We start from the raw sequence: 16,353 nt of genomic DNA on the forward strand, positions 1-16,353 counted from the left end.
TGTGTGTATTTTTCAGAAAGCAAAATAAAATAAAAAATAAAAGAACTATAACTAGGGGTGTGACAATATCCTGGTATTGACGATAACTGTGATATCTAAAATATGAAATACTGATATCATGTGAATAATACACATAAAATCTTTTGGTGTGCTACAATTTTAATTCAGAATTAAAAATAGATCAAAATGAGCTTTCAATGTTATTAGTTACTGATGTTATAAGTTATTGAAATCAAAAGCGGTCTCGGTGAAATAAAACATTGGACCATATGCCCTTAGCATTGTGGAGCCCAGAAACATATGGCAGTTATACTGCACTTCATACCATGAAGACTATTTTTTTATAGAAGAATTTGAAAACATAAAAGAAAAAAAAACGTTTCAGGGCATAAACCAGTGCTTAATTGATTGATAAAAATCAAGACTCCATAGTCAAAAAATGGCAGTGCTGAGAAGTGCAGAGGAAAAAAAAATCAAATAAGAAGTTGTATTGAATGGTGACCATAAAACTGGAAGTGTAAATAAATTGTAGAGTTGGAAAACCAAGACACCCTTAATAATGTGTAAAATAATCGAGCGCTTCTTAAATAATTTCCATTTCTTTCTGTTCTTGCTTTGTTTTGAATCGTGGTCACAGACTTTCTCCATCTCTCCACACTAGTATTTTAGTGTAGTTCATTTGCCAAGAAAACATAAAACGCAAAATAAACATAGATTCATTTGACTGAAAGCATTTATTTTTTTACATTTTCTATAGATATTGCAATGTTATTGTTAACGTGACTTATTTGGCCATGATCATCTTGGACTGAAAATCTGATATCCCGACAGCTCTAATCCTAAAACAAGTGTAGAATCAATGATCTGAAAAGCAAATGTGAGAAAAATATCTGAAACACTACAGTCTAATTTGTGATTCAACTGTGACCAAAGCCAAACACAATATAAAAATCCAAGGTTTTTACTTTGTGCAGGCTGTGCATGTCTCCTCAGTCATAAAGCAGTTTTGGATTTTAACAGGTTAAACACTCTTTCAAGAAAATCCTGTTGACGTTTATGCTACTGATATGTCAAAAATCTGATTGGTCTATCCTGGTTATTTTGGAAATATGATCGATGCCAGTGTGATGGTGCCATTAAGTATTTGAGGATCAATCCTGAATGAATCGTAATGGAATTTTTTGACTGGAGCCTTGAGGCCCTCCGGCGTTTTTTGGACCTTTTATTGAAGTCAAATAAGAGACTTTAAATGGCTGTGCATTTGCAGGCCAGACTGGACTCTGGAGTCTCATCCCTCATTGCTTTCTATCCATCCCTGAGATAGAAGCAGTGCCCCATTAGTTTCAGTGTCCAGACGTGGACAGCCTCAATGGATGGGCCTGTCACGGCTCCCTCATTTGCCCCATGTACAGCAGGGTTTGTTATCACACATCTAATTAGAACTTGATAAAAAATATTTCACAAAAATCCAGTCATTAAATATAGTTTAAGGAGATTTATGGTCAAATATGCCTTAAAGATCTTTTAATGGCTCTGCTGACTTGTTAAGTTTGTAATTAATGATCTTCTAATACATACTGTGGTGTGATTTAGAAAGCACAATGAGATTCTGGGAATGAAGTCGTTTTGGAAAAGGGCATCTGGGGCTCCCAGAAGCTATATTAAATAGTTCTGCTCAGACTGGTTTGCTTAGAGCCATGAAGTCTGCTGTGAAAAAGTTCACACACATCAGCGTCTTCACATAGATGGGGTCGTTTTTATGTTAGGGTGCAAAGAATAGTGCGTGATTATGAGACAGTTCCTTTGTCATGTCGTAAAAGTCAATTATTGTGTGCAGAAAAGAGGCTCCTCTGTTGTGGTACTTGCCTTTTCTTTTAGTGCGTAGTTTTATTTAAGTAGTGGAAAATGTCCACACAGAGTAAAACTAATAAGCAAATGCATATGTATCAAAGTGTAAATGCATTATACTAATAACAGTCGCCTGTTTCATCAGGAGAGTAATGGTGTCCTTATTAGCATAATTAATGACAAATGGCAGCGCAGCATTGGTGGATTGGTTCTAGGGGATGATAAATTGGTGGATGCCCAGGTTAGTGGCTGCCAAGGAGGCCTCTTTGGCTGTCATCCCTCCTGCTTCCACTCTGGCACAGTTCATTACTCACCGTGTGAGATGCCACTTTACATTGCCTGGTACTGTGAGCATGGAGAACTTAATAATGCCACCACAACCACACAGGGCCTGCTGCTTTACCCACAGTCCAGAGGGCAAGTAGCTCAGCGAGGGCTAGGGGTCGTGGGGAGCAGGCCGGCGTGGGAATCATCTCCTGCAGCTGCACTGATCGAAACAGATCACGAGTCAGTCGCTACTTGAGGGGAACCGGGGCCATATGACCCAGTCTCCAGTGCTGGTGAGTGTTTCTTGTTAGGATTTCTGGGGCTCGCCACATCCCTCGCATCATTACGGGTTAGTTTGCCCACAGAACCGCTAATTAAGAGGGGATTTGTGTAATTGTGCCTTCTGCTGTGTCCCATCCGGCACATGCAATTTACTGTCAGCCCTCTGCCAGCTTTTACACTTGTCCAGAGAGGCGTACCCCATTTATACACACATTCTGCTGCACATTTACCAGCAGCCACAGCTGGGGATCAATGCCAGTGCCATGGCAATGTCTTAAAAGACACTGTGCTGCTGATTAAAGTCTGATTGTCCATTTAATTTCATGAGAGCTCTCAATAGCGAGCCAGCGAGAAGGGCTCTCCCAGTGCTTCTCCAGCACTGACTGCTTTTAAAAAAAACGTTTGTACCGGATCACTGTAGGCTTGTGGTTCCCTACATTAAATAGCTCTTACGAACATGCATGACATATACTGTTCAGTCCCTGTATAGGCGAAGTTATTCTGCAAACACACTCCTCCTCAGCATTCGGTGTTATGCAGCGGTGTTTGTGGCCAACTCACCGTAGGTGTTGCTGGCTCTGCCCACTTTCTGGAAGAGTGATGGACCAGCGCCCGACTGGGGCTGCCTCCTGGCTCCCTACCCACAACCAGATTTCAAGGACTGCTTGTCACAGATGGAAAAGTAAGTGGGTCATTCTACATAAGCTTGCCATTTTGCATCCCTCTGGTAACAACAAAAAAGTTTAATTTATTTCAGGTGATTTTTTTTCATGAATAAACCAGTTATTGTAGATGGCATTACAGTCTGTTGTTTTTGTTCGGTGAGTGTGTTTTTTTGGTATTTATCCGGGGCACAATTAATTAAAGTGTTATTGAAATCGTAACATGGACTAGTGCAATATTTAGATCTCAGGATGGTGCAATTTTTTTTAAAGAACATTTGTTAAAATACCATACAGAAAATTAAAAAAATAACACCATGATCATTTTTGAAATATTTCTCAATATAAAATCAAGATAATGACGCAAAAACGATCATTCCCTCCAATACTGTGAATCATGTGGCAATTGCAATATTCGTTTAAATAATCAGAATTACATACTGTTGCCATATCATGCATCCCTTTATTTATCATGTATCATGTATTTTATTTATCATGTTCAAAACACTTAAAGACCAAAAGAACATGAAGGACATTTTAAACACTTGTTTCTTTCAGCTATATGTTTGATGATGCATTTATTACATTTCACAAACAAAATAGTTAATGTTATGGTAACATTATACACCACTTGTTCTTTGAACGACCCCCCCACCCCTCAAAGTTGACAAACGGCGAGCTTGTGTAAAATGATTTGACTTCTTTCCATTCCCCTCCAGCTTCTATTCTGTGTTGCTTGGTGTGTAGCAGGTCCTGCCTGCACTGTGTAACCATCCGCTGAATGTCTTGCAAACTACTCTTAGCATTAGAAACATTTAGATTTGTTTACATTTGGATGAGATGAAATTAATATTTCAGTATAAACTAACTGACTTGCTGTCAGGAGAATTGCAACAGAAGCTTGCACACACCACAGTCAGACTGGGGAAACAGGCTGCCGGCTGTGTGAGGCTTATTTCCAAACAAATAAAAATAGATGATCAGAAACCCTCAACATCATTTCAGTACGTGATCTATTTTAGTATCAGCGTTATACACTTTTTAGAATGTTAATTGACTCCCCAGTAAACATTTAAATAATTCAAAAGTTACATTTTCACTTTTGCAAGTGAGATTTTTACTACATTGAAAAGTTTTTTTTCTTTTTTCACTCGTCTGTCTAGAGGGCTTGAAAAAGAGGGAAAAAGATAAAAGAAAAAGAATGGGTTTCATAGAGCCATAGTCATTAAAAGAATCTGAAAATAGCAACTCGCTATCATCTGTTCTCATAGCACGGGTCAGGAGCTCTGACACCTCCAAAATTCCTCCTGTCAGGGTAGGGGGCCATTTGTATTCTCTCTCATTAGGCAATTTGACTAATGACCTGCCGTGGCTGCAGAGCTACTGAGGGACCCGGAGCCTCGCGCCCTCTCTCTTGCAGCAGCCTGAACACACACCCTCTATTGGAATGGCACAGATGGCATGCCCGGGCGACAAAATAAACTACAATATGTCTCCGAGATGCTGTCAGGCCTGGGCACTATTTCTCATGTCAGAGAGGGGCTAAGGGCTGTGAGTGGGCATAGGGGGTCCTCCTCCAGCTCTCTGTTCATCTACTCACCATTATCTGCAGAGGTGACAGAGAGCGGGGTCTGCAACTAGAATAGCATTTCCATGGTCTGCATAAAGAATCCGCCCTCAAATTGAGAGTCACACCGACAGGAAAGGTATTGCAATGTCTAGCCTGGCTACACAAAGAGAAACATCCAATTGTTTGGGATATGAAATACAGCAGGTTCCAGATAAAGCTCTAACCAATTTTTGAGCAGCTTGACTTTATTATTTCTTATTATTTTATGGTGCTGAACAATAAAAATCAGCTCAATCATGAGTAAAAACTTGTAATAGATGCTCGTTCGCGCTCTCAGATTATTGGTCTGACTGTGACTTTCTCACTTAATTCAGGTGCGAGACGGAATCACCCAAGTAATCATACTAGACAGAGATCAATGAAATTCTGCTGAATTAGTGAAGTGTAAAATAAAAGTTCATCAACATTCCCAAAGTGTTACTCTTGAGTTGTGGTTCAGGTAATATGGGGTATGCTCGATCACCCACGCATATTTTTCCATCAGTCAGTGTCTGAGCGCAACTCGGTGTGGTTTATGTGTGTGTATGTACGCCTTGTGTGCACGGCCATGTGTGTTAGAACCCGGGAAACGCAATGTATGGCGCTGCTGAAGTCCTGGGTGACAGTGCATCCAACAATGGAAGAGTGAGGGATTAGTGCTCAGCCCAGCGTACGAGGGAGCCCTTCCCGCCCTGAAACAGCCATTCATCTGTGCCCAGGGGCTGGAGATGACAATGCAGCCATTGCTCATCGCACCTGACGGAGCCATTAATAAGGCAATGATCCACACGGGGCCTGTGCTGACTCCGTTCTTTACACTACAATCACTCAAGCCACAGGGTCCTCCTTACTTAACGCCACCTCTGCGCTTACCGCCACCACCATCATCATCATCATCATCATAGTCATTGTACCAAGATTCCTGCCAGATGTTTTCATATTGACTGCACTCACATACTCCAAATGCCAAACTACCCAATTCCCTCCACTGCAATACAGTCATGAGTTAATGGACTGTAGCCTGGCCATTTGAGTGGCTAGAACATGCTTCATAGTGGGATTTCTGGTCAGAAGATTGGATTTACATTATTTTTGCCCTTTGCACCTTCGGATTTCTCCATGGTATTCATTTCTTACCACCAAGTCATCTCCAGCGCCTCTCCATTTATCTGGATGTAAGATAGCCTCTCTAGTATAGATGGTGGAGGAATACAAAGTGAGATCTGGTTTTAAATGTAATCCTTGAGCAATAAAGAAACTCTGTGGCCTTCAGCTCTGCATTCATCTGTCCGCGCCACGCAGATCCATCAGCAGCCACAATCTCGGCTTCCCATTGCTGGCTATTGATTCAAATGTATTCTCCCTGACTACCTGCCTCTGCCTGGTGTTGGTGCTCCCAGCGACACAGTAGTGCATGTTTGTTCACTTGTTTTTATAAGCTTAAACAAGTCATTGGACCTACCCAATCGCCTTGGTGAGCTCGCTGCTTCAGGTAGCCACATATCCAAAGGCGCTACAGGGAGGTGGGTGTCAAAGCTGGGACTCTGAACAACCCTTGGATGAGTGGAAAGGGAGGCTAAATCTTTCAATCCTTGCATATTTTTAGCCATGTTAACGGCAAGGCTGTAGAGATAACAAAGTCGGTGGCTTTGTGGTCTACTTGGACCCAGACCCATTTTTTACCAACATCAATGATTCCCAGAGGATGAATCCTAATTATTTTTTGGACCCCCTGACTTTTCTCAAGTGCCACCATGAGGTTGATATTTGTGTTTTTGAGTGTGATATCTCTACAACTATTGGATTGAATTTGGTACAGACTAAATGTCACAAGAACCTATTCTTTACTACCAAGTCAATGCCTGAGTCCTGAAAACGTGACAATAGGCTTTTTTTCTACAATTTCTCAGGTGCTGTCTGGAATCGGCATCCTCAGTATCCCTCAATGCTGCACCTTACATAGCCACTCACCCTCAATTCAGACAGAACACCATGAGGGTTACAGATGTAAATAAGGTTCTATGAACTCCTCAGGTCTACCAGAGACTGTATGAAATACCTGGGTGACAATGAACTCTGACGGTCAGGAGGAATGAAATAGAACAAGAGCTACAGCTGTAACTAAGGTTTTAAAGTCAGTTGTCATCCAGGAATTTCATACCATCTCTTGCGGTCAGGAAGAATGAAATGGGATTTATTGTTTTGTTGTTGTTTTTGAATTGGTATTTAGTTTGGGATTGAGATTTGTGGAATATCACTGGTCTTGTAATTGACTGCTAAATGTCTGTTGTTGTTTTTTTCGTTTTTTCTTTTCTGTAACCGCACCGCTCTTTCTTCGTTTTGGCCTTTTTCTTGTGTCTTGTTTCATTCCCTGTTTTTTCTTGTTTAATTGTACAGTGTCCTTGAGTGTTAGAAAGGCACTTATAAATCCAATGTATTATTATTATTATTATTATTATTTTGACATCCCTAGTACAGACATTAATGTCCCCATTAATTGTAATAAATTTGATGATCCCTTAATTTTTCCATCTAACGCCATCATCAGGTCAAAAGTTCACTTTGCTTTATACTTTGTTTTGACTTAATACTTGCAAAGCTAATAATATGCCAATTGGCCTCAGCTATATTTTTTGGTCTAATTAGCAAATGCTAACATGGTAAATGAACCTGCTTAACATCAGCCTGTTAGCATTGTCACTATGGGTGTATTAGCATGCTAACAATGGCATTTAGCACTGCTATGCCAAAGTACAGCCTCACAGAGCCGCGAGCCAGGCTCAAGACCACATTTTTACTGTGGGAGAGGATTGGAAGCCAAGAAACTAAATAAGCTTTCCTTTGGTCATGAGGGTGAGGGTCATGCTTTGATTACAAAGATCACATTGTACTACACTTGTGTGGAAAGTGCCAAACCGTGGATCTGTGTAATAACCAAGAAAGGAAAGCAAGTCACATAAGTGTCAAAGTGAGGGATATTTTAGAATTTCATACTTTACAATATTGCTGTGAACAGGAAAGGCCAAAAGGAGTGTCAGCTCTAAAACGATGACTCATGAACAGCTTCGGCTTACATTTATGAGTTCCTTTTCCTGTGCCAGCCGCCTGATGGACTGTGGGTAAAAGAACACCAGTTGGAAGCTTGGCCTCTTGATATTTGGGGCTCCCGTCGCAGCCAACGGCAGCAAGTTTTGTGCCTCCAGATTTGGGAGTTTTATAATGAAGCCGAGCAGCTGCAGTTTTCCCTTCAGTCTGGAAACGAGAGGCTTTGTGTCCCTTGTCACCCTGTGTTAATTTGGGCCCTAATGTATTTTATAAACAAAGGGCTGCTCTCTAGCCTGACAGTCGTGACACCTTGATTCCAGTGCAGGATGCATGCAGTACGGGGTTACACCATTAATAATCAACTGGCAGCCATCACACCATTTTAACCACGATCATTATGATAAAGGGCATACACTTAATTACAGGCCTGCTTAATTATAGCTCTGTTGAAGCTCGTTTGTTTGGTCAAATGCTAATTATACCACCACGCTCTTGGCAAGTCCTCATTTCAATCCACTTTTTGCCGGCTGAACAGTGTGGCTTATTTTCATGCAAATTTGATATCTGGTGAATGTTTTGTCTCTCTTCTTTCCGCTTTTCTGTGCCTTGTGTGAGCATGTCTTTGTTTCCGAGGTGAACATCTCTCAGACAAGACGGAATCGGGAATAATCAAGAGTAATTAAACTGGATGAGGGTAGGGAAAGGGCTGGGTTGGAGGAGAGAGTGGAGGTGCTCACATACAGCGGAGAATAAAAAAGCCTTTCATCTTCTCTCCACAGACGGAAGGAGGGGAGGTGCCGGGGTGGCTGGGGATGTTGATAGCTTTGCTGTTTTATAAACCCACGCTTAGTCTTGTGGAAATACTCAGGATCAAGAATAGAGAGTAATATCTTTCCTTTTTTTGTCAACCTTAAACTTTGTTTTTTCTTACTTTTTTGCAGCTCTGGACGATGTGCCCTTTGTGATCTCTGAGAAGTTTTATAAAAACTCCAAAGAGGTAAACATTCTTTGAGGAAGTAGTCACAGAATGCCACATGATTATTTTATTACCAGTTATATGAGAGAGGCCATGATACTGACTGCACAGCCACTTCTCCTGCAACCTGTTGTGTAGTTTGGGCCACATTATATGCTATTATTATTTTTGGTACTTTAACACTGTATACAGCCATGAGTTCTTTTTCTGCTGCTTTCTTGTCTTTCCTTTCATTTACTTCTTATCCTTCCCCTCCTCTTAATTGCCTTTCCCATCCTTCCCTTTCTTATCCTTTCTAAGTCTTTCCTTTCCTTCCTCCGCCTACCTTTCCTCTTCTTTCCTTTTCTTGCCTTCTCTGTCATTTCCTTTCCTTTCGTTTCACTTCCCTTCCTTTTGTTTTCTATTATTTCTGTACTCCTCTTCTTTCCTTTTCTTTTCTTTCATTTTCTTTCCTTTTGTTTTTTTAAATTCCCACTCAACTTCTTTCCTTTACTTTAAACTTATTTCCTTTCCTTTCCTTTGCTCTCATGTCCTTTCCTACCCTTTCCTTTTTCTCAAATTTTTCCTTTCCTTTAAACTAATTTCCTTTCCTTTAATTTCTTCTAATTTGATTTTGTTCCCTATCCTTTCCTTTTCACTAATTTACTTTCCTCTTATTTCCTTACCTTTAAGTTAATTCCCTTTTCTTTCCTTCCCTTTGCTCTTGTTTCCTTCCCTTTCCTTTCCTTTCCTTTCCTCTTATTTTCCTTTCCTTTCCTTTCCTTTCCTTTCCTTCCCCTTCCTTTCCTCCAGACTGAGTGATGAATGCGTGCAGTCAGGCAGAGCTGGCTCAATGCAGTCCATTTGGCTGGCTGGCGGCGGTTGTCACTATAGCCCCGTTTGTATTGACACCGAGAGGGAGAGGATTAAAGATTTTAAGCATGCTTACTTAGCCATGAGCCTAACCGCCATGTTTCTTGTGTGTGTTTTTTTTCTTCTTCTTCTTCTTCTTCTTCTTCTTCTTCTTCTTCCTCTCCCTCCTCCTCTCCCTGCTTTTGATTTCAGATGCAGCAAGTCAATTTAATGGGCATTACGATCAAATCCCTGGCAGAGATCGAGGAGGAAGTGAGTAGAGGCTGCAACGCTCGGCTGCCGCTGACGCCGCTGGCCCAGAATGCAAAGCAAACGGTCTTGGGGTTGTAATTAAGTGTCTGAGACAGCGAGGCCCTGTTGGCTCCACTAAGCCCCAATTGAATAAAAGCATGGCCAGGCAAGGCAGCCATTCTCTCTTAAAAGCTTCGTCTCCTGTTCCAAAACACTTGACTTTTATTCCCCAATTCTTCTCTCAAACAGCTCAATCTAGCATCTCGCACAGTGCTGTAGATCCTGGGAAGATTTTTACTGGTCAGATTCTGCACGTTATAACTTTTTCGAGTTTCCAATCAGCTTCATCTTCAGTAGCAAAGAAAGTTAGAGATCATGCAGAGCAAATAAAAGGGCTACAAAGTCCTTCCCATTTCTGATGAAACACTGTAGCCTGCAGGCATTCGTAGGAAGAAAATCATCTGTGTGCAGCCCATGTGTTTGTGAGAGCAAGAGAAAGAAAGAGTGGGTACATTCGTGTGTGTGTGTGTGTGTGTGTGTGTGTGTGTGTGTGTGTGTGTGTGTGTGTGTGTGTGTGTGTGTGTGTGTGTGTGTGTGTGTGTGTTTTAAAGAGAGTGACAACCCCCCTTCTCTCTCATTAGCACGGTATCTTGGTATCAGAACTGCCAGGAAGTGACAGACCACTGTAAAAGAACAGGTGCTGTTGGGTTTGAGATGTGTTACAGAGCAAACACTCCCTCATCAAACCGGGTGTCTGTTCTGCACTCTGCCTCTGTCTTCTGTCACATACTATCCAAATCACACAGAGTCGCCATCTTGTCATATGGTCATCTGAATGAAGCTCATTGTCAGCGAAGGTATTAATGGCGTGTACGTGTATGTGTGTTTTTTACAGGGTGGAGACAGGCTGGCTGCTCATCCTATATGCTCTTGTCTTTTTTTTTTCCTCCTCTCCTTTCCTCTCCTCTCCTCTCCTCCTTCCTTTCTTCTCAGAGAGTGTGATTAGCAGGAGGACACATGGTGAGCTGAGCTGGGGAAGGGAAGGGAAGGGGCATGAGAAATCATTAATTACAGCCGCGCTGGAGCTGATGAAGTAAATGTGAGATAGTGTAACACACAGGATTTAGTGAAGTGGACGACAGCACAAGATTAATGGTGGGGCCAGGCTGATGAGGATGAAGTCACAGCTTAGCTTGATAATTAGTTTCCAAGTGGAAACATCCCTCACCATTGTGTTATTTTTACTTCTCTCCTCTTATTATTATCCCACACTGATATCTGCAGAACAAGGAGGGAAATATAGTCGGTGATATTCTTGCAAACATGCTGGACAGCAGAGGTTTTTCTTTTACAATGCGACGTCTGAATGATTCGATTTTTTCTTTTCTTTGTCTAGTTTTGCAGGTTTATTTTCCATCAGTTTACACTATAAATTGCAGTTCAGCTGATATGGAATTTCTGAGACCGAAGGTACTCCTACAGAAGGCTGCCAACATAACAAATAACTTTATTTGAAATTATTTAACATTAATATACATTATACAACAAATCTTATATTGTAAATCAATTCTGGAAATGAGAACTGAGAAAATAAAGAGTAAATAACAATAATATAAATCAGTAAATAAAAACCAGGTACTCTACGTTCAGTTAATTGCTGATCATTTAAATACAGAATGAATGTAAAAGCATAGCTGATGACATTTCTAGATCATCCCAAGCATTATTTTCTGCATTACATGTTCTTTAAAATTTGTTTTCATATTGGATCATATTGGACAACATATAAGCCAATGCTCATGGATACCGATATGCTTTTGATATTATGCCTCTGTTGGCTAATAATATCAGTCTGATAATATCAGTCAACCGATAAATCAGCCAGACTGTACTATAATGTCTGTAATGTCCAGTAGAGCGAGAACAATTTATCGGTTGGCTCATATTATCAGCCGATAATAGCTTATTATTGATATATCGGTATGTATTGGTATCATTGTCTGATATGCACTGATATGAAACATTTTTTACACAACATATAATGCCGAACAGAAAGCTTGAGGTGATTTAGAAATTATGAAATTGGCAGTAAGGTGTGCGACTGCTTCTGCAAAGATAATGATTTAGTCAACAATGTTTTATATTGCATGTATAATAATGTTAATTATACTTTAAGATAATTATTTGTTTAATAAAGCAGCCTTCTGAGTTCCTTTGCAGAGTCATATCAGTACAAAATTCACATAGAAGAGGTACATTCATTATATCAGCAAACCTTATCAGTAATCAGTTAATTTTTCCCTCTAAAATCAGCATCTGCAAAAATCACATATTGGTCAGCCCTTATGTCCCCTATGTTTTCCATACACCATGATTTGCAGAAGTGGCATCTCATTTTTTGGTAATATAATACCATGTACAATCCTATACATAGTATGAGACTGTACCCCAGTTTGCTAAATATTGTTGAGCATTTTCTTCTTCTGTTGTCCAGAAGAGGTCACTGTCTGTGCTTAACTCTGGAGCTTTTTTTCCCCCTCTTCAGAAACTGGAGGCGCTTTCAGCACAGAACCTAATTGCCTCTTTCTAAACCCATTAAAAAATATAGATTCATGAAAGAGATGTACTTTCAAGAATTATACATATGCACATGTAATTGAGGAAAACTGTTGTAATCACAGCCACAGTTGTAGATAAGACCATTTCCTAACAGGCATCACTTAAGCCATGTCTCGGATGATGTTGGTTCCAGCAATTAGGCATTCTTTTCATTTCCCAAATGACTCACAAAACTTGCGGATATTATAATTGCTTTTAGCCACGCATATCTAATTTGTGTCTTTTTAAGTGTTAATTAGCACGCGATTTAAAGTGACATCTTTATGTAGTTTGCTCTGCTGAAAAATGTTGTTGGCGGCTGGCTAATGATTTTCAGAGGGAGTATGCTGCTGGAAAGAAGTGTGTATGCACACATGACAAGATTTTCATTAGCACCTATGTATGATGGGCTTTCAGTGTTTGTTGGGAGTTATCTCTGTGTGTGTTTCTGTGGCTGCCTGTGTGTTGCCATGTGAATGTATGGAGGGACAGTGGTGTACAGGGGTATGTGAGAGGTGTGAGAGGGAGAGCTCCAAATAGAGGTGGAATTAATGAAGACAACATGTCACATATTTTTGGCAGTGGAGCAGGGACAGGAAATGAAGCTCGGCTCGTCTGGGTGACTGCCGCCCATGTTCTAGTGTGTCACTGTCCTGTCAGCCTGTGTATAAAACTGGCAGACATTGATACATGCTCTCCCTGATAACACCCCATTCCCCCATCCATCATCCACACACACACACACACACACACATACACACACAGATATACGTGCACACAGGATTATTTATTTACCGTGCCAGATGTTGAGACTGTATTTTTGTGTGGTGGGGGGCTGAATTTCTTCACAACTAACAGGCTTGTGATATGTGACAGGTTCTGGGTAACTTGCAGCTTCCCCTCGAGTAGATGAAAATCAGGGGAAGGTGGTATTTTGATCGAGAAAACCCGGTTTGAGCCACTGTGGCTCCGTGGCTTCTGTTGGTGATTTGGAAACTTATTTAAGTGATCATACAGCATCACCTAGTGCTGTGCTGCAGTAATACAACTGTCTAACTTGGTGAAGGGAGCACCACTTTGTGTCACAAAACTTAACTTGGCCAGTGTTACTACACCCACCACAACATCTTGATGTGTTATTATTGTGTTTACAGTCACCATCATCTAATCAAAAATGACGTGTTATTGTAGATTGAATTGCTTTGTCACTTAAAAAAATAACTTTGCCTTTCTTTCAATCATTTTAATTTGGATTTATAGAATATATTCTTGAAATGTACACACAGGGTTTATTTACTATTACTATGAAGGAATTATCACTAACTGTTTGTAAAAACAAAATTCAAAATTGGCCCCTTCTCCCCGACTCAACAAAAATCAAAGTAAACCCCAAATTCAAATGTTTTAGAGCATTGGCCTCTTGGGATTTTTTTCTGCACTGTTTTTGTCTGATTTTGTCTTCACCAAATCAAAACATTTGTATACCTCACTGAATCAGACTCATTTTCATATGAGGTAACTTGAGGCTAGAGATTGCTCCGTAGCCAAACACTGGCTGAGTGAATTTAGCTGATAGTAGAAGTACTGCATTTTTGAATAATAAATATCACTGTGGATCCGTCACATTATGGCCTGTAGGTCTGCATCATGGCCAAAAGCAGTCTTTGGCCTTCTATAGTGTTACATCTATTTCTTATATTTGAGTTTGAGACAAAATGGTCTTTGGCAGTAAAGGCTGAAGTGTCTACTCAGTAGGGTGCCAGAAGTTTATCTATTTAGTAGAGGGGAGTAAAATAGTAATTCATCAAATCTGCGAAAACAGAACAAAAATGACATGCTTTCCTGCCTTTAATGCTACATAAGCAAAGAATTTGAGTTTGAAGCCCTCTTACTTAGTAAAGAATCATGTCTGTTACTTGCCAGAAGGGGGCAGTGTTTGTTTGTATTTTCTCAGTCTTCAGTCTGGATGAACATCTCGTCACTCTGCTGTAGGGGTAATTTTAGGCCTGTGGGGGAATAATATTAAATAATACATTTCTATGTATAACTCAACTTCATATCAGTTTGGAACATTAAGAGAATTGTTGAAGTTTTATTAATAACCATTTTATAATTGTATATACTTTATTTCTTTGGAATTTAAGGGATGATCTGGATTTTTCCTAGTGGGTTATATGGGGTACATATTCATAGTCAGCATATTACTACAGTAGATTGTGGTCAGCAGACAGCCAGTTTGAAGAAGCAGGCAGGGGTACTGGCAAACAAGCTAAGCAATGTACTGCTGGTGACAGCAGCAAAACACATTTTAGCCACCTAAAAAAATTAATTTCAATTTAAGTGTACGCTATATTTAGAATATTTTCACTGCTTTATCTTGCCATCAGACAGCCCTCTCATGTGGGAAACTGAAGCCGTTTTCTATGCTGTCGTCAAAGCCACCAAACTCCTTTTACAAAAACAGTAATTTACCTCACCAAACACAGGAGGTGCTGGTCTGGCGCTGCCTCGCTCATTTAGTTTGTTTGTGTTAATGTGTGACTTAGGAGTTAGTTAGGATTCACCAAAGTCAGACCATAACGCAAACAAACTAACCAATCAAGGCAGCGGTAGACCAGCAACTCCTGTTCTGTGAGGTGAAATTACAGTTTTTGTCAAAGGAGCCTGGTTACTTTGAAGAGAGCATAGATGGATATAATCGCTTCACTCCCCTCATGTTAACTTAAACAGAGCTGTCTGAAGGTGAAAGGTGAAAACATTGTAATAAATATAGCTTAAACTTAAACTAATATTGATATTTTTTCTTTCCTTTTTTTTCTCTTTTTAGGTGCTTTAAATTCTTTTTGTTGCTGCCCTTGTCCACCACAGGAAACCGGGCCATTCCAGCTGCCATCTAATAATGAATGATGATTTTGTCTTGTTTTTTATTAACCAATGTGTTCTTTTTCTTCTCCTTTTTCTCCTGCAGTTTGACTACAACTTCAGTACGGAGCGAAGCATTATTGTGTAACTTCCACACAACATTCACACCCTGGCAGACGGAAACATAACGACCGCACAATACAGATCTGATGGACTGAAGGTTTTTTTGTTTGTTTGTAAAAAAAATAATGTACTAATGGAATTAAGAAAAAAATCTAGATATACTGCAACTGTATATTATGTAATTTAAGACCGAAAAAAATATTTTTACCTTTATAGATTCTGTTTAATTCAGTGTTTTTGATAATGTACAACTGTGCATATTACATTTTAAAATATTTTTTACCTATTTATCTCGTAAGTGATTTTTCTTATTTGTGTTTCATCTCATCTTACTAAGATAGTCTCACAATAGGTGTCATGCACAAAATAAACCAAACTAATTAATATTCCCGAAACAGAAGATTCATAAAAGTCTGTTAGCTGTGACTCACATTTTGCTCGTCAGAGTAACAGGGCCGTGCTGTCAGTGAGGAACAGTCAGGGAACAGAGGAGCAGCCTCGTCACACACAAACAGGCCCCTCTGATGTTCATTTTCCAGCAGAAGCATCTTTCCATCACAAAGTTCATCATGAGCAGCGTGCAGCAACAACGAGCAGAGCTTTGAGACACAGGAGCCTTTTACCCCAGGCGCCCGCCCACCTCAGCAGTGATCCCTCTCCTGAGTCAGGTCTTTAAGAATAGAACAGAACATTAAGTTTCAGCTCCTTGAACACATTATCATTAAATATTAAATGTGTTATTTTTATCTACAGCTGTATGGAAAATGTGAACCTGGAGTTTTTGTTTTCTTTTTTTTGCAGGTTTTTAATATCCACAAACCCTAATTTTATGAATAACCAACACACAAGAAAAAATAATTCTTCATTCAATTTCTATTTTTTCTTCTTTAACAAACCAAACAACACCCTGTTGCCACTTTGCTGCCACATTCAGAAGCAGAATTTTCACCTTGTTACCAAAACATCACTATCTTCTCACTCCTGCTCACATGTGTCAT

General features: G+C 40.0%; 1 protein-coding gene across 1 annotated transcript in view; it reads left to right on the top strand.

The window, feature by feature from the left end:
• mvb12bb (multivesicular body subunit 12Bb) overlaps positions 1 to 16,104 on the top strand; it is a 39,112-nt gene extending 23,008 nt beyond the window's left edge. Inside the window, exons 8-10 of the mRNA XM_059338132.1 lie at positions 8,655 to 8,710; positions 9,734 to 9,793; positions 15,339 to 16,104. Coding sequence (XP_059194115.1) covers positions 8,655 to 8,710; positions 9,734 to 9,793; positions 15,339 to 15,380 — 158 coding nt within the window. The 3' untranslated portion in view covers positions 15,381 to 16,104. The remainder of the gene's footprint in view (positions 1 to 8,654; positions 8,711 to 9,733; positions 9,794 to 15,338) is intronic.
• Positions 16,105 to 16,353: the final 249 nt, after the last annotated feature.

The sequence above is a fragment of the Centropristis striata genome, chromosome 7 (assembly GCF_030273125.1).
Source record: "Centropristis striata isolate RG_2023a ecotype Rhode Island chromosome 7, C.striata_1.0, whole genome shotgun sequence".
NCBI lineage: Eukaryota > Metazoa > Chordata > Actinopteri > Perciformes > Serranidae > Centropristis > Centropristis striata.